General features: G+C 32.8%; 1 protein-coding gene across 1 annotated transcript; it reads left to right on the top strand.

Annotated features, from left to right (window-relative positions):
• Window positions 1–1,860: 1,860 nt before the first annotated feature.
• LOC132270512 (zinc finger BED domain-containing protein RICESLEEPER 2-like) lies at window positions 1,861–19,339 on the top strand. Its single transcript, XM_059771691.1, has 3 exons — window positions 1,861–2,768; window positions 12,327–12,403; window positions 19,140–19,339. The coding sequence occupies exons 1-3, from the start codon at window positions 1,861–1,863 to the stop codon at window positions 19,337–19,339; spliced, it is 1,185 nt and encodes a 394-aa protein (XP_059627674.1).
• Window positions 19,340–25,795: the final 6,456 nt, after the last annotated feature.

Consider the following 25,795-nt stretch of genomic DNA (forward strand, 5'->3'; position numbering starts at 1 on the left):
ACCGTCTTCTTTTTTTTTTTTCCCGGTAAGTTGGGGTTTCTGAATATTGTTTCCATTTTATGAATTGATTTCCATTTTCTTTCTCAATCTATGACAACTTAGGGGTTTCTTTTTTTTATTTATTTTATGGCTGATTTTATTACTTTCAACTTCGCACAGACATACACACAAATAATGGAAAATCATAGTCTTAACTCTCAACTGTCGTGATGATTTATATTAATTGTTCATCGTGAGAGCACCTTCCCCATAGCAAAACTCATTCATATTATATATATATATATATATATATATATATATATATATATATCACAGAAGCACAAAATCTCTTCTACCTCTCAATGCATGGTGACATCTCCATAGAGATAATTTTGTAAAAAATGTGGCTATGGGTCATACGAAAAAGACTTTTGGCAAAACTTAGCTAAGTAACTGAAAGTGATGTTGCTAATGTATAAAATGATAGTGAAAAGATTAGAAGAATGGTAGATAGATAGGAGAGACAGTTTGGTTTGGGTTTTAATATGATTCACACTGGAGTTGTGGTTGTGGTTGTGGTTGAGTCAGTAACATGCATTGAATCCGGATTTTTTTTTCTCTCTTTTGCAAGGTGTATGGTACTACACATCACTGAAAAGTTGTGGTGTGTAGAAGTCACCAGAAATTGTAAAAGAATCATCAATTATAGACCCATAATCATTGTCAAGTTTTTTATACCAACTTCTCTTTCTTTTACAAAAATAAAAATTAGATTGATTCAAAATCTACAATAATAGTTCTTTTTATAGTAGTGTTCTTCATTGCTTAAAGTGATTTTTTTTTTTTTTTTTGGTTTACTTTCCAGTTATATATTCCACGTTCTTATATACTAATTCCTTTTTCATTTGTATTGTTTATTTATTTGTGTGTATGTCTGTGGGATTTTTATATCTTTCTACTACTTTTATATTTTGATTTGCATTTTTTTATATCTAAAAACAGTAAATTGCATTTTTTATATTTTGATCTGTGAGTTCTCAACCACCTTCAACAAATGTTAATGTAACTCCAGTTGTCTCCTCATCTAGTGTCCCTGATGAAGATGTACCAGATGATACAAATAGGAAGAGAAAATTGACATAACTTGTTTGGAATGACTTTACTAAGCAAACAATTAATCGTGTACAATTTGGTGTTTGCAACCATTATAAAAAAAAGTTGAAAGCACCGGCTAGTTATGGAATAAGTAGCTTGCGTGATCATTTATCAAGATGTAAGAAACATAAAAAAGATGGTGACTTGAGACAATATGTTCTGCAAGGCAATGTTAAAAAGAGTGAAGGTCAAATGAATCAAGTGGAATATTGTAATTTTGTGTTTGATCAAAATATCTCCCGACATGAGCTTGCTTTCATGATCATAGTGCATGAGTATCCCTTTGCCATGGTTAACCATTGTCGCTTTCGAAGTTTTGTTAATAGCCTTCAACCTATGTTTAACATGGTTTCTCGAAACACAATCAAGAGTGATATATTAAAAATCTACAATTTCGAGAAGGCTAAAACATTGGCATTTATGGAGAATCTTAAATGTAGGGTTGCCATCACTTCTGATATGTGGACTTATAACTACTCAAAGAAAGGTTTCATGGCAGTAACAACTCACTTTATCGATGACTCATAGAGATTGCAACGAAGAATTTTGAGGTAATTTTATTTTTATTTTTAATAAATTTATTGTTTATTTCATATAATGCAATTTTTTGTTTCACTCCATATATGTTTATTAATTATGCATATTTTTATTTTAATATGTTTTAGATTTACCAATGTACCTGCTCCACACAATAAGGAAGTTCTTTCTCAGTTTCTTATTGATACAATGTTAGATTGGAATTTTGATAGAAATGTGTCCACCATTACCTTAGATAATTGCATCACAAATGATGCCATCATTGATTCTAACTTAGACAAGGTTGATTCAAGTACATTTTTACTTGATGGGAAGATTCTTCACATGAGATGTTGTGCACACATCTTGAACTTGATTGTGAAAGATGGGTTAGAAGAAATGGGGGATGGAATTGAAAGGATACGTGATAGTGTGTATTTTTGGACTGCAACACCAAGTAGACATGAAAAATTTGAAGAGGCAGCTCGCCAATTGAAGATTCCATATAAGAAAAAGTTAGCCACGGATTGTAAAACCCGTTGGAACTCAGCATATCTTATGCTTCAAGTCGCTTTAATGTATAAAGATGTGTTTCCACCGGCAAAGCAACGCGATAGGCTTTACACTAATGTTCCAACTAATAAAGATTGGGAAAGGGGGAAAGAAATTTGTGCGAAGTTGAAATTATCCCACTCTGCTACAGAGTTGTTTTCAAGGTCTTCTTATCCTACTTCAAATTTTTATTTCCAAAAAGTTTGTGAAATCAAAATTGCATTGTCTACTTGGCTTGAAAGTCCACTTGAGATCATTAGAGTGATGGCATCAAAAATGTTAGTTAAATATGAGAAATATTGGAATGTTTGTCATGAGGTGATGGCGGTGGCGATGGTTTTAGATCCACGATACAAGATGAAGCTAGTTGAATATTATTTTAATAAAATTTATGGAAAAGAAGCATTGGTTGAAGTTCAAAGAGTTCAACAAATTTGTGTTGATTTACTTTTCGAGTACCAAAACAAGTCAAGCTCAAATAAAAGTATGGTAGGTGGTTCATCTTCCAATATTACTTCTCTTGATGAAGAAATGGAAGTTGCGGAGGATGATGATATGATGACTCGGTTATTTTCATTCCTTTTCTTTTTGTCATATTTTCACGGATATTTTTTTTCCGTTGATCCTTCCCTTTTTGAGTTCAATTTCTCGTCATTTAGTGTCGTCTCGAGTGCTTGGAAATGGTTTCTAAGACTCTTTCATTTGGATTGACAACTTCCTTTGAGGACCGAGTCATTTCCACATTTTTCGGTTTTTTGACACTATTCACTTTTCGTCATTTTCCCTATTCCATCATTTTCCTTATTTTGTCTTTTCCCCGTTTGTCACTTTATTTGCATAACCACACTTCTTGTGTTCGGAGTTGGTTTTTAACTTCACATATCTTCATTCTAAGTGGTTTCCACAAAATACATATCTTTACTTTTGTAAGAAAGTACTATGGTTGCTCCCGGTGTCCATAGAGGCATGGATGTATAGTTTTTTAGAATCTTTTTCTTTTTTTGGGGTATTTTTCGTAAATATCTTTTGAAGATATTTTATTTTAGGGGTTTTTAAGAAAATATTTTTGGAAGATATTTTCATTCTGGGGCATTAGTGCAGTTTTCACTTTTTGAAGGGGCCATTGTGCAATTAACGAAAGTTATTGCAAAAATACCTCGTCTGGAGCATGGATCCTCATACAGGATTCATTTTCACATTTCTTCGAATCATGTATTCTTAGAATTCCGTTTTGGTCGTTTTTCTCCACTTTCAGAGTTTCTGACCCCAGTTGTCGCCGAACTTGTTAGGGGCATATCTCTCTGCTCGGGACTCAGTTTTCGACACCGTTTCTTCCGTTGTTCATATTTTCTCATTTTGAATATTTTTTTGTTTATGGAGTTTCACCGTTTGAGCGCGTCTTCTCAAAATCCACTTTTCTGGACCTGGCGGGGCCCTTTTGGGGCTCTTTTTGAGATTTTCTATAAATAGGGGACTTAAAGAAGAAAAGTCAGATTGTGATAATCTTCCTCCCCGTCTTGGATGGCAGCCATGGGAGCTCCTTTGGCTGCCACCTTTTCTTCTTCTCCACCACTTGAATTCCTAAGTGAAAAGTCTTCGGCCTTCACATTTATTGTTGCCCTCGACGAGCTCTACCTTTTCCCCTTATTAAAATCCATTTCTGACCATTTCTTAAGCTCGGGTTTGAAGTCAAGTTGTGATTTTCATGGGGCTTCCTTCGGATTCTTGTTCATCGTGTTGTCCCCGACAAAACCCTTCGGTATCGTCGGATTCGGAGCACTTTTATTTCGGTGCGCTTTTGAGATTTTCATCTCAAATTGAGGTAGGGGATGTTTTAGGATTTTATATGTGTTGTATGGAGTGTTTTCCATGATTATACAACTTGTATGCATGCTTTTGTTTAAGTCCTAGAATTTAATTTAATTAATTTCTATGGTTAGAATTTAATTCTAATGATGATGTATAACTTAGAATTAAATTGTGGCATGCTAGAAAGTTTGGATTTAATATGTTTGTTAACATATATTAAATTAAAATTCATTGAATAAGAATTGCACTTTTTATTTAATATTTTTCTTTTGTGAAAGATTAATTTCCATGGTCATACCTTACATGAAATGAACTTGTAATATGCTTTTAAGCTAAGTCTTGGCATGTTCCTTAACATACTATAATTTGAGAGCATTTGGATAAGTATAAAAATCTAGAGATCTTAATTAACATACTAAACTAGCACATATTAATTTGGGACCATTTGATGTTTTAGAATTTAGGGATTTAATTATCATGTTTTAATTAAATTCTATCCTATTGATCCAATGAGCTAAGTAAGCTTTTGACTTGATTCATATAATGAATAAGTTATGTTATTAACATGTGTTAATTAGAGTTCATTTGATTGAGATATAAAACTTAGAGAAATTAATTAGGTTATATAATTAATTTTTATTTCTATTGCATTATTGATTAAATCATGTGTTTAACATTGATATTATGTTTGAAGTATGATTCTAAACTTGTAATGGATTTATGCGATTATGTTTCAATATTGAATTATATTATTATAGCATGTAACGAATCGCACACTAAAGATTTGACATGTGATGTTGTTATAGCGCGTAACGAATCGCGCTCTGAAGATTCGACATTTTTCATCCTATAATAGTTGTGGATTTAAAGCATGTATTGTGTGGTTCAGACCTACTTGTGCGTGAAGGTAGTCTTGTGTACCATTTTATACGTATATAAGTTGTTAACTTATTTATTTTAAAGTCACTTGGGACATGGTTACTATGATGTGGCTAGAATTTGGCTCTAGTGCGGGAGGTATGAGTTCTCCCCGTCGAGATAGTGTGCACTAAGGGTGGTATTACCAGCGGGTTAGTCCCCGTAATAGCCATTGAGGTCTCGGTAGAATTCTGAGCTTAGATGTCAAAGTGTTCCACTAATTGATTTCGCACTTTTAGATTTCTAGTTGATAACCTGGAGAATCTATGTCTTGATGTGTGGTATTAGATATTCTAATTATACTAAATTATTATATTTAGTTGATTTCGCATTTTTAGATTTCAAGTTAATAACTTTGAGAATCTGTATCTTGTTACTTGGTATAACATGCTACTATGTTGGTTAAATTACATAGATATTGTGATTCACGTTTTGTTGTTCAAATGTAGCTTAGGAATGATCCTATAGATTCATTTGGAACTTAGACGTTAGGTGGCATGACCCACTTTAGTTGATTTTGCACTTTTAGATTTCAAGTTCATAACTTTGAGAATCTATATCTTGATGCCTTGTATAACATGTTCTTATGTTATTGAAATTGTATGAGTGATATGATTTATGCTAGCAATGATCTAGGTAGTTTAGGATGCTCCCCGAGTCTCATCTTGGTATAGACGTTAGGTGGTATAAACCATTTAACATGTTTCACCTTAAGGTGATAAAATTGTAAAATGTAAGTCGATGCATGCTTATTTCCTACGAGTAGCATTATGTTGCTCACCCCAAAGTTACTGGGGCATATTTCAGGTACAGGATACAAGATTGGAGATTTGCACTTGCTTTGGTGATTTGCAGAATTGAAGTTTCTTTAGAAGCATTCTTGTTCACATGCAAGTGTTAGCATGTTTAAGTTTTTCCTATGAAATATAATTTTTCCAACTTAGAAGTTTGACATGTTAAATGTTGTAATTGAATTGTAATAAGGCCATAAGCCATTTCAGCATGTTTAAAATGTTGTTTTACACTTGCGTGTATGTTCACATCATCACACACTTGCATATAATTAAGTTTGATCATGCAATGAGGGATTCAAGTGAGGCTTAAAGTCTCTTTTTCAGTTTTGGTGTACGTGGTCTAGTTTGAACTAGATTTTGTCCCTTTGGTTGTCATTGGTGCCATAGGGTACCATTTGACCCTTTTCATGTTAGTTTTCACTTCCGGTTATTTCTTTGAGCTCTATGACTTTATGGAAGGTCACATTGGTGTCTTGGGGATGGTTTATATCTCTATAGACTATGGTTTTATCTTTCGCTTCTGCATTTCGGATCCGTTATTGGGTCAACTTTCGGTTCATCACTGATGCACCAGGTTGAAAAACTTGGGCCATCAAAAGTGGTATCAGAGCTCCTAGGTTTGAATACCTTGGACAATGGGTTTAGGTGCATATCATGCTTATGTTGCCATGCTCTATGTGTTTATATGCTTCTTGATAATATGTTGTGGTTTGATAACATGTTTATGTGCTTATGTGGTATATATAGTATGCAGTTTGTTTAAGCATTAATTCTTATATAAAGAGCATGACATGTGATGTATGCTAGATTTGATTTGTATATGCATAGTTGTTTTGCATATTTGGCAGGACTTGGGACTAGTCATGGGATGTTCGAGTTGAGGTTGAGCTGTTTGGTGAGTTTTCATTTAGTACGATGGTTGATGTGTTTGGTTTTGTTTAGGTACCCTTCCTTGAGGTTGTTGGTGATTCTCCATATAGTTTTATGGTAGTGTAGGTGGTGAGACACCTTTTGTTTCAGCTCTCGTGAGGTGAGTCATTTGGCGTTGCTGTAGTACAGGACTTGTTAGTTTTGAGCCATGATGAGGTTATGGGCCTCTTAGAATCCTTGGTTGTTCGAAATAATTCCTCTGGGATTGCAATTTTCGGGGGCGGGTACGTTTGTGGGCGGGTGCATGGCACTGTCATGCTACCGTACTGGCTAGCCACAAGTGCAGTTCGGATGGAATCGATATTGGTTTTGTTTTAATAGGCGTTGTCCTTTTGATCAATGATGGTGATGGTTGTTTTAGGGATCAGTCGTAGTGATTGAATTGGTTATTGATGGTATGGCTATAGTTACCATTTTCTTTGAGTTCTCCTTGCATGATGATGCTTTTGGGATTAAGTCGATTAATTGATGCTTCGGGTAGAGAGAGCATCGCACTGTTAGTGTCACTTGTAGTGTCACCTTTAGATTCAGAGATGGATTGTTAGAGTCTTACCATTGTGGTAAGGGCTCACATATGTTTTGAGACAGGTTGTTGTCGCATTGGTTTTTGGAGTCAGTTTATGGCTAGGATTGGTCTTTCCTTCTACCTAGACACTCTAGGACACAATGTCCATAGGGTTCATTGTTGCTTCATTTTTATCCTATGCAGTTTCGTTTACTACCATGTTAGTAGTAAGATTTATGTTATTGTGAGGCGTGAGTAGGTGGAGGTCTATCCACATTTGCCTTCCTATTGTGTGGCATTAGCATGCCTTCTTTATATACTTAGAGATGCCATGTTGTTATTATATTTTAGCGACCCGATTTTGTGCTTACGTGGAGACGTGTTGCATGTACCCTTGATTCTATCTATATGAGTAGATTTACCTTCTTGGTAGTTGCATTCCTTGTCATATGCATGACTTCCAAGTTCAATTTTCCCTTTTGTTTCCTTCGGTCGCACGTAGTGTGCATGCTGGTTTCCACGATGGTTTCATTATGAAATTCCTCGTAGTGGAGTTGTCACATTTGTTTTGTCTTGAGCTTTCCACTTCCCTAAGGTGGGGAGAATACTCCATTTTCGCGCTTGTCATATTGACACTTGTGGGAAGATAGGATTTTTTCTCTTTTCTTGGTTCAAGTAAGGACTTCACAAGGAGTGAGTCTCTTCTTTTCGTTACGTTGTGCACAGCTTTGGGGTTGGCTGGTCCGTAAGGACCACTATCGTTGTCTTGAGTCTTTGGTGAGGATTTGATGGATTTTGGTCGACTTACTTCTATGTAGGGGGTGAAGTCTTTGACCTTGTTGTCTTTTATTTCAGAGATGAAGTTGTGGTGTTGTCCTTCTTAGGACTGACGGTTCCTTTTCTTCGTGTCTTCCCTTGGGGAGTTTTGCCATGGTTGTTAACGGGTTGTGGTGCTCAGAGTGAGTGGATTGGTGTGAGATCATTTTTACGGGGACTTATGTCCATATCATTGAGGAATTTTTTGATTCGTGAGGTGAGCTCGATGCGCTTTTGAGGATGTCTTTTGGAAACTTGCCTTGGTTTTAGAGATCTAGATGTGGTTGACTCTTAGGAGAAGTTTTGGAGGATCGTTGTTGGATATGGCTTGTTTGTGGAGTTTTCTCGTCCTAGTTATGACTAGGCATAGTTTTGAGGAATTGTAGTTCCAGTAATTGTTTATGGATTGAAATTGAGGAATTTTGATTTAACTTGGTGTTGCCAAGTATGATTTTGAAAGAATCATTTGGTGATTTTGATTGTCGAGATATTGATGTGTGTGCCACGTGGTGGACTTGTATTTTGAGGATTTAGTTATCCATGATAGGAATGTGGATCCAATCTTTGAATTAAGGTGATTGGTCTCATAATTGATCTGTTTCAGGGAGATATGTAGGACTTTCGATGAAATGTCTTGTAATGAGGTTCATTTTGATTTTTGAAAGTTTTGACTTGTTTTTCAGGCTTAGGACTCTTGATTGATGTTGTTATGGAAGTATTTTAAGATGTTAAAGATGTTGGTTTTGTTGTATTAAGGATTTGGAGCCTTAAGCATAATGGTGCCTATGACATTGTTGTCAGAGTTTGGGATTGGCCAGGATGGTATGAAACGTCCTTGGACCATATTCCAACTCTCACAGATGCCTGGTTCCCATATTGCATTTGGTCATGATCATTTTTAACATTGATGTCATTTGTATCGAGAGGTTCATGGGTAGCCTTAGTGGGGGCAGGTTATGAACTAATGCCTTATACTGTCATGCTACCGCACAAAGTTGTGTGCTGTGGGTGAGTGCTAGTTGCCGTCGATACTACCTTACTGACGAGTAAGTGTAGGCAGGCACTAGGCACTGTCATTGCTACCACACATTTGAGTACGTTGTGGGCGGGTTCTGGTCGCTATTCGTACTGCCACGTTGTCTTGTTTTAGCACTTTAATTTGATCTGTGGTGATTTTGGAGTTCTTTTGGTGGTCGGTGTGATGGTTCATTTGGAGGGACGTTCACGATTGTTGTCTTCCGTTCCTTTGTCTGACCTTGAGTTCTGTGTGTGAGCTTCGACTTGTCGTGTGGCCATGTGGTCACTTTTCCTCTGAGAGGTTGTCTTGTTATGAGCACGTGTGTGCAAATGACACTGGTTTATATGTTCCTTTCAGCTTTGAGGTCGCTGGTGTGGCGTGTTGTGTGGGGTACTCGGAGATGTACTCCGTAGTTATCCTGGTTTCGCCTTTTGTTTTATTTGGGGCTGGATTTCGAGGACGAAATCCCTTTAAGGTGGGAAGGTTGTGATGACCCGGTCATTTTCATTTCTTTTCCTTTTCTCAGATTTTCACGGATATTTTTTTTTCCGTTGATCTTTCACTTTTTGAGTTCAGTTTCTCGTCATTTAGTGTCATCTCGATTGCTCGGAAATGGTTTCTGAGACTTTTTCATTTGGATTGACAACTTCCTTTGAGGACCGAGTCATTTCCACATTTTTCGTTTTTCGACACTATTCACTTTTCGTCATTTTCCCTATTCCGTCATTTTCCCTATTTTGTCTTTTCCCCGTTTGTCACTTTGTTTACATAACCACACTTCTTGTGTTCAGAGTTGGTTTTTGACTTCACATATCTTCATTCTAAGTGGTTTCAACGAAATACGTATCTTTACTTTTGTAAGAAAGTACTCTGGTTGCTCCCGGTGTCCATAGGGGCATGGATGCATAGTTTTTTAGAATATTTTTCTTTTCTTGGGGTGTTTTTCATAAATATCTTTTGAAGATATTTTATTTCAGGGTTTTTTAAGAAAATATTTTTGGAAGATATTTTCATTCTAGGACATTAGTGCAATTTTCACTTTTTGGAGGGGCCATTGTGCAATTAACGAAAGTTATTGCAAAAATACCTCGTATGGAGCGTGGATCCTTGTACGGGATTCATTTTCACATTTCGTCAAATCATGTACTCTTAGAATTCCGTTCTGGCCGTTTTTCTCCAGTTTTAGAGTTTCTGACCCCGGTTGCTGCCGAACTTGTTCGGGGCTTATCTCTCTGCTCGGGACTCAGTTTTTGACGTTATTTCTTCTGTTGTTTATGTTTTCCCATTTTGAATCTTTTTTGTTCACAGAGTTTCACCGTTTGAGCGCGTCTACTCAAAATCCACTTTTCTGTACCCGGCGGGGCCTTTTTGGGGCATTTTTTGATATTTTCTATAAATAGGGGACTTAAAGAAGAAAAATCAAATTTTTATAATCTTCCTCCCCCTCTTGGCCGGCAGCCATGGGAGCTCCTTGAGTTGCCACCTTTTCTTCTTCTCCTCCACTTGATTTCCTTAGTGAAAAGTCTTCGGCCTTCACGTATATTGTTCCCCTCGACGAGTTCTACCTTTTCCCCTTATTAGAATCCATTTTTGACCATTTCTTAAGTTTGGGTTTGAAGTCAAGTTGTGATTTTCATGGGGCTTCCTTAGGATTCTTGTTCATCGTGTTGTCCTTGACAAAACCCTTCGGTATCGTCGGATTCGGAGCACTTTTATTTCGGTGGACTTTTGAGATTTTCATCTCAAATTGAGGTAGGGGATGTTTTAGGATTTTATATGTGTTGTATGGAGTGTTTTCCATAATTATACAACTTGTATGCATGCTTTTGTTTAAGTCCTAGAATTTAATTTAATTAATTTTTATGGTTAGAATTTAATTCTGATGATGATTTATAACTTGGAATTAAATTGTGGCATGCTAAAAAGTTTGGATTTAATATGTTTGTTAACATATATTAAATTGAAATTAATTGAATAAGAATTGTACTTTTTCTTTAATATTTTTCTTTTGTAAAAGATTAATTTCCATGGTCATACCTTACATGAAATGAACTTATAATATGCTTTTAAATTAAGTCTTGGCATGTTCCTTAACATACTATAATTTGAGAGCATTTGGATAAGTATAAAAATCTAGAAATCTTAATTAAAATGATAAATTAAAATCTATTTAAAGGTTCCATTGGTTTAATTAAGTTTTTGACTTGATAATTGTGAGGACTAAGACTTGTATACTAGCACATATTAATTTGGGACCATTTGATGTTGTTTTAGAATTTAGGGATTTAATTATCACGTTTTAATTAAATTATATCCTATTGATCTAATGACCTAAGTAAGCTTTTAACTTGATTCATGTAATGAATAAGTTATGTTATTGACATGTGTTAATTAGGGTTCATTTGATTGAGATATGAAACTTAGAGAAATTAATTAAGTTATATAATTAATTTCTATTTCTATTGCATTATTGATTAAATCATGTGTTTAACATTGATATTATGTTTGAAGCATGATTCTAGGCTTGTAATGGATTTATGCGATTATGTTTCAATATTGAATTATATTGTTATAGCGTGTAACGAATCGCACACTGAAGATTCGACATGTGATGTTATTATAGCACGTAACGAATCGCGCTCTGAAGATTCGACATTCGTCATCCTATAGTAGTTGTGGATTTAGAGCATGTATTGTGTGGTTCCAACCTACTTGTGCATGAAGGTAGTTTTGTGTACCATTTTATACGTGTATAAGTTGTTAACTTATTTATTTTGGAGTCACTTGGGACATGGTTACTATGATGTGGCTAGAGTTTGGCTCTAGTGCGGGAGGTATGAGTTATCCCCGTCGAGATAGTGCGCACTAGGGGTAGTATTACCAGCGGGTTAGTCCCCGTAATAGCCATTGAGGTCTCGGTAGAATTCTGAGCTTAGATGTCCAAGTGTTCCACTAATTGATTTCGCACTTTTAAATTTCTAGTTGATAACCTAGAGAATCTATGTCTTGATGTATGGTATTAGATATTCTAATTATACTAAATTGCTATATTTAGTTGATTTCGCACTTTTAGATTTCAAGTTGATAACTTTGAGAATCTATATCTTGTTGCTTGGTATAACATGCTTTTATGTTGGTTAAATTGCATAGATATTGTGATTCGCGTTTTGTTGTTCAAATGTAGCTTAGGAATGATCCTATAGATTCATTTGGAATATAGATGTTAAGTGGCATGACCCACTTTAGTTGATTTCGCACTTTTAGATTTCAAGTTCATAACTTTGAGAATCTATATCTTGATGCCTTGTATAACATGGCCAAAATTGTTTCTCAGGACGAATTCACTCAACCCGAACATCCTCATTGCATTAAGAGACCCAGAATGTGGCGATGCATATGGCTACAACTCGGGTAAGTTTGAGATACAACTCGGGCTCAATTTGACATGTAAAATGTTTAATCTTAATTCAACCCTAACTCGATCTCAAACCCTAACTACCTAACCCGAGCCCAATCTATCTTTAAAATTGGGTTGTTTATGGTCAATTTCCACGCTGAAACTTGATGTAATCTTGAGTTAGTTTTAGATTAAATTAGTCCAAAAATAAAAATTTAGGATAATTTATAGTGGCATTCCTTGAAGTTTATTACACAGAAGTAGAGCTTTGACCTTTATTACTTGACCTCTCCTGAGATTTGGCGTGTGTGCTCAATGACACCCTGCCGTTAATACAAATTCAAAAAATAACTAAGTTGCTCTTTCATCGTGTTAAAAGATTTCAATAACTTTATATTTTGACATGAACGGACAAAAATACCATGAAATGGCATTGATTTTTTTTTTTTTTTCTAGTTATATTATTATTATTAAATTTTATAATATATATATATATATATATATATATATATATATATATATATATATATATATATATATATATATATATATATATATATGTATGCTAACCACATTTGATTAGGTTTCTTTTTTGGGTTTGATTGGGTTTCTTTTTTTCAAAAAAAAAAAAATTAAGTAGGGTAATATAGTGTTTACAAGATAGGGAAGGGAAAAAAAAAAAAAAAAAGGGTAATAGAGCCTTTTTGGTTTAACAATTTTTATTATTATTATGAAATTAGATAAGGATATAAAAGGTATTTCATACTTTTAGAAGAGGTCAAAGTAATAAAAGTCAAAACACTTTATTAGTGTGTAATTTCTTCAAACCTTAGGCCCAATCCTGCGAAAAATTAATTCCGCCGCCCAGACTCAAACCAGGGACTCTGGTGAGAGAGCCGAATAACCAATTTTTTCGGCTACAGTGGATTTTTGATCTCTCCCTTTCATTTTTTTATTCAATAATTAATTTCTTTTTAGAGTTTATTCGAATATTCCTCCACTAGAATTATTGTTGAATATCACATAATTATTTCTTATTTTCACTGCATTTATGTACAATTGTACATGTACACTTCAGATTCATCATAAACATTTATTTGAAAAAGAAATAAAAAGGTTGAAAACATTTATATGTTGCACTGTGGGGACACAAAATTGAGTCATCTAGAGCCAAATGAACATAATGTCAAATACTATAATGGATATTTTATATATTGCGAGGTTGATCTACGTTACAAATTTAAGAATAAAGCTAAAAATAAAAGAATGTGGCATTCAAAAAAGAAGTTAATATCCAAACCTTGTTCATATGATGTAGTCATGGTTTGAAATATTCAATCAAATTTTAATGAGCATAAATTTAATTAAAAATTCCTTATATATTTTAGTCTACTAGTCAAAGTGTACGTGCATCTGAAGCAAGTAGAAAAAGAATAATTTGTCACTAAATTGAAAAAATATATACATTTTTATATGTCTTTCTTACATCTATCCTAACAAAATACAAAAAGAAAAATGAGGTCCACCATATTAATTAATAAAAAATCAAAAAATAATCATAATAGTTAACGCTAGGAATGACGATTAAGTGAACTGGACCTTTAACATTGTTGAGCAAATAAAATGAAGTGTTAGTTCCCACGAAAACAACAACATGCAATGGTAAAATTGTTGCAATGAATTGAAAGTCTACAACATATTAATATTTGTATTGGTTCCCACAAAAATAGTAGCATGCAATGGTAAAATTGTTGCAATGAAGTGAAAGTCTACAACATATTAATATTTGTATTTTTAAATAATGTTTGGAACCAAATGAATATAATTTGTGCCCCTTCGTATTATAAGGATATCTCTTGGTGTGCTAAATATAATGACACACTTATTGATTCACTTACTTATTCATAATTAAAAATTTAAAATTGGATGATGAAAATCTTTGCGAAAAATTATATTTATATTAACACAAATAATAAATAATAACATACTGCACAAATAAAAATAATTAAACGAAATGAAATGAAATGAATAAGATAATTAGTAAACCTTTTTGATACTAAGAGAAAAAAATTACTTTCTTTTTTCAAGGAAATTTGACTTGACCTATTTAATACAAATATTTTATAATTAAGATGTGAAAAATGCAATGAGAATGAATTTTGGTTTCATCAAGCATATTTTCAACAAAGAAAAACTAAATTAAATAAAATATGTTTAAAGACAATTCATAAACTAATTTGATTCGCAAATTTCACAATGGTTATAATTGCGAGAAAAGTAAAAAAATTTATTGAATGTAAATGAATTTGTAAATTCAAAATAAATATATAAAAATATAATTTTATTGACCAAATAAATATAGACATGTACAAATCTAAAATATATATATATATATAAATTAAGTTGTCCGACAACGGATTATATCTAACAATGCAACCCAAATTCCAAACAACATCCAAAGGCCGATAAATGTGTTTTCACCAAATTTATTTTAGTGACAATGTGAATAGATTATGAAGAAATGATTAAAAATAAAAGAGACACAATGAAAAAAAAAAAAAACAGATGCTCCATCTCTTTGTATTCAAAGATTACAAAATAAGCACTTTTTCATCTCTTTGTATTCAAAGGTTACAAAATAGGCAAAACAAAGTGCTTACTTGGTATTGTATTGTAATTTAATGAAAATTCTAGAATCGAAAAATAAAATAAAAATCATAACAACTCAAAGATTACAAAAGATGCGCAACTAAGTGCTTAACTTTTATTGTATTGCAATTCAATGAAATTCCTAAAAATAACACCATTTAAACTTAATTTGCATTGGATTAACATTTAACAATTTTGAAAATTTTATTATAAAGATCTAAAAATTTTGCATAACTATATATTATATGTTCCAAAGAAAGAAAAAAAAAAAGACAAAAAAGAAAAAAAAAAAGAAAAAAAGAAAAAGAAAAACCAAGGCACTTTATTGGATTCGATTATGTTTAATTTATTGATTATTTTTAGGGTTAAGTGAAAAAAAAAAAAAAAAAAAAACCCTATCATTAAATACAAAATGTGCAATTACCCCCTATTGTTCGAAAAACCCCCCTATTTTTTTCAATTTGTGCAAATAAGGACAAGTCATAATTTTGGCAGTAAAATATCAAAATTATCCTTAAATTCATATATGATTTTCCTTTTCCGCCTACCTGAACTTAACAAAACTCTATATAATTATATATATATACACACACCCACACACACACTTTCTCTCTCTTTGATATATCTCTCTTCAATCTCAATTCTCATGTCTCACAATCTTTCTAATATATGTTCACTTTATTCACACACCCATCAGCCTTATCTTTTATTCGATAACTATATATAAATCCAACTATTTATAAACCCACATAAATGAAAATACTCCTAGAATTAATTCAAATTTTCTAATATTGTATTGATGTGGCCTCCTCTAACTAAAAGAAATAATTTTTATTATCTAATTTTCCTTCTATTATTCATATATCACTTTTTTATGATTTCTATACAGTAATTTTGTAACTGATTCTTAAATTTTTCTCTTGATATTTTTGAAGAAATTGGAATTGAATTGCTGATTTTTTGGAGCAGAGAAATACAATCAACGACAAAGAGAAATTTTTGAGTTATAGAAAGAGAGTTATAGGAGTGGAAAGAAAATATATAAAATTTATAGAATTAGAAAAGAATATTTGCAAGAAAGATTATGTTTATATATATATATATATATATATATATATATATATATATATTTAAATAAATAATATTCTAAAAAATTAAAAATGATGTATAAATTCCATAATCTTTCTTGATAAACTAAATGAAATAAAGTATCATAAAAAAAATTAAAAAATTAAAAAGGATGTCTTCTTGGTAACATATTGCTAAACGGCAACTACGAAATATTTTAGAAAGAAAAAAACATATATTAGAGAGAGATTTTCATGGACAGGCTTTCAGCTACATCCAAACAAACCCATTCACGGTTCAAATATATACAAAATGGGAAGTTGGCAGCAAAATGGAAGACCAAAGAAAGGATATAGAAAGGATAAAGGATTTGCACCCACACAATACAGGACAATACACGATTTCTGCAAAGAGAAAACATCTTCCAACGCATTCTTAGAAGACAAATCCCACGTGAAATGAATGATGAGGAAGTTGGAAGCAAAATGGAAGACGAAAGAAAGGATATAGAAAGGATAAAGGATTTGCTCCCACACAATACACTGACACAATACACGACACAGTACATGACAATACACGATTAAGCCCAAGAGTGGAGAAAACAGCCGGACTGATATAGACCTGTTCAGACACGACAGTAATCTACAATAATTCGTAAATCTCGACTAATTATTATCAGTATAAAACCACAGTGCTATCCTGAAATTTTAACAGGCATAGCATTATCCAATATATGTTCATAATTTGCATAGTATACCGATGCATATTTCCCTTTTTTTTTTGCAAAGAAAGGAATGAGATGAGTGATTAAGAACTTAGTACATTAGAATCTTCTATTTTTATATCTATCTATACTATTTTAAAAGTGTAAGGAATTTTTTTTAACATATTTGAATAATTTATTTATTTTTTAATAAAAAATATCATTAAAGTATCTAATGATCCATATCTCATTAAAGCACTTAATGATTCCTTCTATCTTATTCTTATATAACAATTGTATTATTAATGAACCGTGAACGGGTTTGTTTGGATGTAGCTGAAGGCCTATCCATGAAAATCTCTCTCTAATATATTTTTTCTCTTTCTAAAATATTTCTTGGTTGCCATTTAGCAATCTGTTACCAAGAAGACATCCTTTTTATTATTATTATTTTTTTTATGATACTTTATTTCATTTAGTTTGTCAAGAAAGATTCTGGAATTTATACATCATTTTTAATTTTTTAGAATATTATTTATTTATATATATATATATATATATATATATATATATATATTTAAAGAATATTTATAGGAATGGAAGGAAAATATATATAATTTATAGAATTAGAAAAGAATATTTGCAAGAAAATAATTTATAGAATTAGAAAATAATTTATAGAATTAGAAAAGAATATATATGTTTATATATATATATATATATAAACATAATATTTCTTGCAAATATTCTTTTCTAATTCTATAAATTATATATATTTTCCTTCCATTCCTATAACTCTTTTTCTATAAGAAAATATATTATATTTTCTCTAAAATTCCTCTGTGTCATTGATTGTATGAATGGAAGGTTGCTTGACCCGCTCCAAAAAACCAGCAATCCAATTCCAATTTCTTCAAAAATGTCAAGAGAAAAAAATTAAGAATTAGTTGTTAGACATGTGTATTTATAACACGTGTATAGCCTATATTGCCACAATACATTCATATTCTGATCCACTATGTCTGACATAACAGTTTATGTTTCGGGAAGTTACAGCAGTGTGGTTGTGGGAAGTTGAAGGTGGTCACGATTTTGATTAGAATAAAACCATTGGGTTTGCATGATGTATTGCTCTCTCTCTTGTTTTATTCATATAGTATCCTTGCAGAGGTCCTATGCCTAACAAAAGCAGTTTGTGTTATCTCCATCAAGTACACACATAAAGTTTTGTATAAGCGTGAACATCATTAGGATTTCTCACTTTGTTTTGCAGGCATTAACCAATCTGATTTCATGGCTTGAGGTAATGCGATCTCTTTGGGCTTGATAGTTTCTTTCTTTTGGTATCAGAGCCATACCTTTTGGCTATGTTATCCTTCGGTTTATATGTCTGTAATATTTGTTTAGCGACTGTGTTGCCGTTCTTTTTTCTAGCCTGTAATATTTGTTTAGCGGCTACGTTGTCTTTTTGGCCTGTAATATTTCCTTTGTGTTCTGTTTATTCTGTATTATTTTTGGTGGGTGTGTTTCTGTCTGTAATACTTTTCTGGTATTGCTTTATTGTTTTGGTTATTTGGCCGGTAAAGTGTTTAGGTTACAGAATGAAGTAATAATGAAATAGTACACCCAAACAGGCTGCGATGAATAAAGTATTCAGACTCGAGCGGTTTAACGACTGCTTTAAATATGGGAGAATGTCATCATAAAACCATAAAGAATTGTTTTATGATGATTTTTTAGTTATGCAGTATACTATGGAGTTGTATAGTTTTGTAAATTTCTATACAAATGAAGGATACTCTAGAGTTGTACAGTTATTGCATATTAAATCTTTTTTTATCCAGTATACTCTCATACATGTAGTATGAGTATGATTGTTATTTTAATGCATATTTTTAACCAGAGAGTAGCCACATCATCTTTAGTTGTTTGGTTCTCTGATATAAAATAAAGTTTTAATATATGATATTTATATCACATAAAGTTTATGCATTAAAAGGTTATAGTTCATTCATAAAAAATGTTTTATTCTGCCCTACAGGAAAATAATCATTGTTTATGAATAAATGTGAATAAAAATGATTTTGGAATTAAACTAACAATGAATACAAATGCCCACAGGAGTGTATCATTATCAGTTTAATATCATTAAAGAATATTTTATCCCATTATGGTTATATTTTTAAAATATTATTGTTTTAAAACTTTTACCCATAGGAAGGTTATAATAACACATTGTTTTGATATGAAGTTTTTTAAGCGGGTTAAATTTTTTTCAATAAAGTTTATGTGTATAGTAAAGTAATGTTTGGCATGTTTTCTTTTTATAGCAATTCCATCTGGTTCTGTCAATATTGGTTCATCTCATATCCCATTTTTAACTGGTGATAATTATTCGGATTGGAAGGAGAAAATCCTTCTAACATTGGGGTGCATGGACATTGATTTGGCACTTCGTGTGGATGAACCACCCATCCCCACGGAATCAAGTAAGCCAAGTGAAAAAGGCTCTTATGAGAGGTGGGAGTGATCAAATCGCTTAAGTTTGTGTCTTATTAAAAGTCATGTTGGAAAAAGCATAAGGAGTTCAATTCCTGAATGCACTAAGGCAAAAGAATACATGGCAGCAATTGAACAACAGTTTATAAGTTTCGATAAAGCATTGGCTAGCACCTTAATGACTAAATTATCATCAATGAAGCATATGGGTGATAAAGGGGTCTGTGAACATATTATGAAAATGAGAGCTATAGCTGCCGAAATGAATTCATTGGAGTTCACATTTTCAGAGACATTCCTTGTCCAATTCATACTCAATTCCCTGTCTGCTGAATATGGGCAATTCAAGATTTCTTATAACACACATAAGGAAAAATGGTCAGTTAATGAATTGCTTATCATGTGTGTTCAAGGATAGGGGAGATTGAATCAGGAGAAGCTAGAAAGTGCTCATCTAGCGACTCATGGAAAGTGACATATTAAGAAAAAAAGTGTGCAATTTAAGAAGAATGAGAATGCGTCAACTAACAAGGTTAGCAATAAGGGTACCATCAAATGCTTTTTCTGCAAAAAGAAATGGCACATGAAAAAGGAATGCCCTAAGTATAAGGTTTGGCTGCTTAAAAAGGGTAATCTCTTTTCCTTTATGTGTTATGAATCAAATGTAGTTAATACATTTAATGATACTTGGTGGATTGATTCTGGTTCTACAATTCACATTGCCAATACCATGCAAGGTTCAATCAACCTAAACATAGATGGGTTACAAGTTCACAGTTTGAGTTGATGTTATAGAATAACGATGAATAGTAGAAATTTTCGGGGTCACTTATATATGTATATTTATACGGATTAAGTAAGGATTGATTTGCTGAACGATGATAGTGTTTAGCAATTTCTTGCTGAGCTTGTGAGCTCACCTCTTTATTACTTTCAGGTGCACATGGATTTGGCTTGCAAAGGAGGTTCAATGGGAGATGGAGATTTTCCGGATTTCCACATTTTGATTTTATTATTATGTCATAGCAAACACTTTGTAATAAGATTCATTTAGTTGGTGAAATTTTAATTAGTTGGGGGATGTAATAAATTTCCTTTGGATTGATGGATTTATAAATTAAATGTATTCTTATTGATTTAATTATGGTTTTTGGAGGATGTATGATGTGAGTCACACACCAAATTTTAGTATAAGACAATAGTTCTTGTGTTAGAATTTTTTGGGCGTGACATGTTGAAAGGGGACCGATGATAGTGGGCATTTAATTTTTTAATTTAATTTTATTGACACGGACAAATCTCACATAATAACACTTTTAAAAAATTATTATCCCTATGACTTTTTCATAACACCATAAAAAATGAATTGATTATTGCCGCATGTGTTTTATGGAGTTTGAGGCTTGGCCGGAGACTCTTTGTTGGGTTTATTGATCAACGTCGGTGATGATCTATCGATGATATATCCACCTTAAGGCTCTCTTAGTATCCTTTGACCTTTTGACCTTTAAAGCTCTATGTGATTTTTTGTTTGTTTTGCCCAACCCCCAAATATATTAAGTTTATTAACCCACTCTGATCTTATATACCCAAAAACCAATGAATTGAAACAGTGCACTTTAAACCCATGTCCGCAGGGCCCGCCCTAAAACTTTTAAAATTTTGAAAGGTTTTAGGTGATTTAAAATAAATGTGATCATCTTGCATTTTTAGCTGTAAAATCGTCAATTAAAGTACTCCAATTAGGTTTCTCTAACATATCATCAATTGTAGATAAGATTTAATCAACTTTAATTTTAAAAAGCTTCTCTCAGCAAATGTAATTATAACTGAGATAATGGTTTCTATTCATTTCACGTGGGATTTGTCTTCTAGATACATGAATCTATATAAACAGAGAATATTGGGTACCCTCACTAACAGAGATTTTTGTTTTTTTGGCTTATCAATACAATTTTTTTTTTTTTTTGACTCATGAGGGTGATTTTTGTATTTTTGGCCTATCAATGCAATTTGTATTTTTGGCTCATAATAACATTATTTCATTAGCACTTTAAATTAAATTTCTAGTATAAACAAGTATAATACCAGGACTTAAATTTTCAGTGTAAATAGTGTTATTAAGTATAGGAATGTAATGTCTTTAAGTTTTCATATTATGTTGATATCAATCATTGAGGATCTGAGACACACCATGGTTTTGCATAACTTAAATCACAACAAAATTTAGTTGTGTTTATAAAAAATCCAACAATTTTAAGTATAACACCTGGATTAACAATTTTAAGAAAATCAAACAAGATTAATATCATCTTCCTCTTCCTTGATTTTTGACATGCATTTACTTATTTTTCAGTGATGAATTAGGTGAATATATATATATATATATAAATTTTCGGAAATCATGTGACATAGAATTTTTTTGTTTTTTTGAAAAAAAAAAAAAAAATTGTTCTAAAATTAAAGTTAAAAAAGGGAAGGAAAAAAAAAAGGTTGTGAATAAACATGAACGCCATCTGCAAATCAATAAGCTTGGAATTTATATGTATTGTTGATGATGGATTCTGCGCAACCCAGATCTGATCTAACTTCCTGAACAAATAGAAGAAAAAGTGACCCTACAGGCACCGGTGTGTTGTCGGTGGAGTAGGCTCCGACGAATAAGTCAGGATACAAAATAATCTCTCTGGAGAAATCAAGAAACTGAGTTGGAATTTATTGCATACCTTAAAACATCGATTAGCCTATTTATTTATAGGGCTTAGGTTAGGATGTAACATAAGGCTTAATCCTTATCGTAATCTGTAGAGCCTATCTCAATCTTATGAGATAGTGCGTCAATTTAACAACCTTCCTCTATCCGTGGGTATTTAAATTATACATCTATCATGTATGACGCAAAGTAAATCAATACACTTGGCATATACATACCATCATATGAAATTATGATCAAATTTCTTAAAAATCAATAGACAATTACTAGAAATTTTTTTGGCCTACCATCACTAGAATTCCAAATATTAGAATGTATAAACAGTAAAAATAAATGAAAGAAATTTTTTTTTTTGTAAGACTGGTCATCAGATCCTGCAATTAAACACACAAGATGATAATAGAAGGTGTTGCGGCGATGTTTACATATCTGTTGAAATCCACGTGCCACCGCGCGCACACGCGCCACTTGAAGTTCTGTGCATGGTATATCGCACTCTCACACGTCTATGCTTGTCTGAGAAGTGCTTGTGCGTAGATCTAAGCCTCCTCTCCTACGCGTCAGACGTGTCTGTCGTCGCTCAAAAAATGCTCGATTCCTCCACTGACGGAATCACCATGAACCATCATTACCATATATCCTCGTTGTGCTTATGGGTTTTAGTCTAGTCATCATCATCAGCATTCACATTGCCTGACCACCATCCTCTTCAGACATCGAAAAGCCCATCAAAATAGTCCGTCGCAATGGCTGACTCACCGCCCTTTCAAGCCGCCATCGTCGTCTCAGAAGTGCTTTATAAAATTTTAGTTAGGGTAATAAGGAGAGAGAAAGAAAGTGGGATGGAGGCTGAATTAGGTTTCAATCTTTATTTTAAAATTTAAAATAAGTTTTTATTTATTTATTTATTTTAACGAAGTTGACGACGTCTCTGTTAGAGCATCTGCACCGCACTTAGCTAAAGCCCATTTTTGGCGATTTGCAGGCCCAAATGTAGTGCAACGGGCTAGCGGAAATGGGTGGGGCCCATATCAGCCTGCGGAATACCACGAGCCCAAGCTTGATCGTGATTTTTTTTTTTTTTCCTTTTGCAAAAAGGCGACTTTTTGCGTGAACGTATTTTTTTTTTTTTTTTTCAAATCCAAAAATAAGTTATTTTGAGCTCATTTATTTAAAAATAAATAAAATAAAATTCATTAAATAAAAAATATATTGTTTAGGCACTGTTTGTTTAAAAAAAATTATTTGGGCTAAAAATAAATTTAAAAACTTTTTTTTCCCTTAAAATTTGTTTTTTTTTTTTTTTTTTTTTTTAATTTAAAAAATTGCTTTAAATTTAAATTTTCTGCCACAAATAATGCATTTGGCCGTTAAGGCACTGTTTAGCTGACACAAATAGTGCCTTAACGGCTATAATTTTTTTAAAAAAATGTTTAAAAATTCAATTTTATAAAACTTTTTTTTTTTAAAAAAAACAATTAAAATTAAAAATTCATTTACTTATTACCATAGGATTTTGTATTCCTTATTTTCTTATTCCAATTCGTTATTTTTAATCTTAAAAAATCATTACATAATAAAAATTCTAGTACACGAAATGTCATAACATCCTAAAAGCAAACAAAATGCAACATAAATTAAACATCTTCATCACCATAGCGGTTCCACAAATTTTCCATCAAATCATTTCTCAACTGCGCATTTGTCTCTCTATTGCGAATCTGAAGTTGGTGAGAGAATATGTACACCGCTAAAACTGATGGGCATTGACTTAAAGTGGGAATCGGGATTGCATCTTCCAGTGGTACACTCCATCTTCCAACATTTGCATGACGCTCATCTTCAACGATCATATTGTGAAGGATGATGCACGTTTTCATTATGAGGTACAAGTTATCTTTCTCCTAGTAACGCACTGGTCCTTGCGTTATTGCCCACTTGAGTTGTAATACCCCAAAAGCCCGTTCCACATCTTTCCTATATGCCTCTTGTCACTGAGCAAATAATTTTTCTTTTCCAGTTGTTGGGTACGGGATGATCTGCATCAAAGTTTCCCACTTAGGGTATATATTATCAGATAGGTAATACCCCATTCTATAGTGATGTCCAGTCACTATATAATTAACCAGAGGTAATTGGCCATTGACGATACCGTTGAATACAGGGGAATGATCCAACACATTTATATCATTATGTGAACCCGTTATTCCAAAGAATACATGCCAGATTCACAAATCTTGTGAGACAACTGCTTCTAATATGAGAGTATTCTTACTAAAGCGTCCCCTATGTGTGTCGTGCCACTCCACTGGGCAATTCTTTCACTCCCAGTGCATACAGTCGATAGAACCAAGCATACCCTGGAATCCTCTATGCTCCCCTTCTTCAAGTAGCCGTGCTATGTCGGCTTTATTGGGTGGGCACATATACTCCTCTGCATACACAGCAACAATAGCATTACAAAATGCCTTCAAGAATTTAATGGCAGTGCTCTTGCCGATTTTAATGTACTTATAATAGTGATCGGTTACACAACAATATGTGAGTATACGAACAATAGTTGTCATCTTCTGTATAGAAGACAACCCCAAACGACCAGTCGTATCCTTTTTTTGGACAAAGTAGTCATCATAACCTTTAACATCATTAAGGATATATATGAAGAAAAAGTTCTCGTCGCATCTTAAATTGTCTATGAAGTACTTCGGTGGATATGTGCAATTCTCGTCGAAGTCATCTTTCATTAGCTGACAGTGACTTCCCTCTCGGTCACGATAAATGTATCATTTCTTATTACGGACTTGAAATACTTGCTCAACTATCTTCGGCCACACTGAATTCATAATCATTCATCTTAATCCTATTGAATCAACACGGCAATAGAGTCATCTTCCAAAGAGTATGACGAGGAATGACGATGGCCGCTTGTATATGCCAAAATAATATAGTGAATGTGTGGTTCAAGAAAAAAATCTTACTTCAAGTTTAAATTTATAAAAACCACTACTACTAACGTAGCAAGAGTGAGTAAGGATTGTCCCAAGGGATTACACGTGTCGGAATTTAACTTCGACTCTAGTGGATCATAAGAGTGCAAAGGAGAGATTGATTGTTTGATTACACTAAAATTCAATTAACTAAAATGCAATTAAAATAAACTAAGTTGAGTTAGGGATTTAAGAGATGAGAAGTGAGGTCTTGGGGTGTATTGGAATTGCCACCAAGCTTGTTCACTAAACCACACACTTTCAACTAATTTGGGGAAAACCTTTTTGTGAACAAAATGCGTTACCAATTGCAATATTAAGTATGGACCATCAAATTCATGTATGAATCGTCTACCTAACCGACAAATAAACTAAGTGTAGAACAACCCATCAATTCTAAGCATGACCCATCAAACTAGTTACAATTGTAGTACACATCAATCTAGAGAATCATGGAATTTGCAATAATAAGCCATGGAATATCAAATCAAGTATAGATTGTCTACCTACCTACAAACATGAATTAAATTGTAGAACAACACATCAAGCATAACAATAATTCATCAAATTAATTGACAAACCCATTCAATGAATACCATGCATAGCCATCACTAGATCCTTAATTAATCACACACAGACATGCAACCAACATAGAGAAACTAGTGTAGAGATCAATTTCCAAATAATCACACATAAGACAACATGTAATCACAAAGAGAATCAATAGGAAGAATTAAACCATATGAATCATGTAAGATATAATTCCCAATTTAATCACACATAGACA

Source organism: Cornus florida, unplaced genomic scaffold, assembly GCF_030987335.1.
Source record: "Cornus florida cultivar Cherokee Brave unplaced genomic scaffold, ASM3098733v1 CherokeeBrave_3.0.0_Hap2_Chr08, whole genome shotgun sequence".
NCBI lineage: Eukaryota > Viridiplantae > Streptophyta > Magnoliopsida > Cornales > Cornaceae > Cornus > Cornus florida.

What these genes read in the sequence shown, in the direction of transcription:
- LOC132270512 (XM_059771691.1), top strand. Translation starts at nt 1,861, where the DNA reads ATGTTAGATTGGAATTTTGATAGAAATGTGTCCACCATTACCTTAGAT. An exon ending in GATGATGATATGATGACTCG is followed by an intron (nt 2,769 to 12,326) that starts GTTATTTTCATT and finishes ATTGTTTCTCAG; the next exon opens with GACGAATTCACTCAACCCGA. An exon ending in TGCATATGGCTACAACTCGG is followed by an intron (nt 12,404 to 19,139) that starts GTAAGTTTGAGA and finishes TTCTTTTTATAG; the next exon opens with CAATTCCATCTGGTTCTGTC.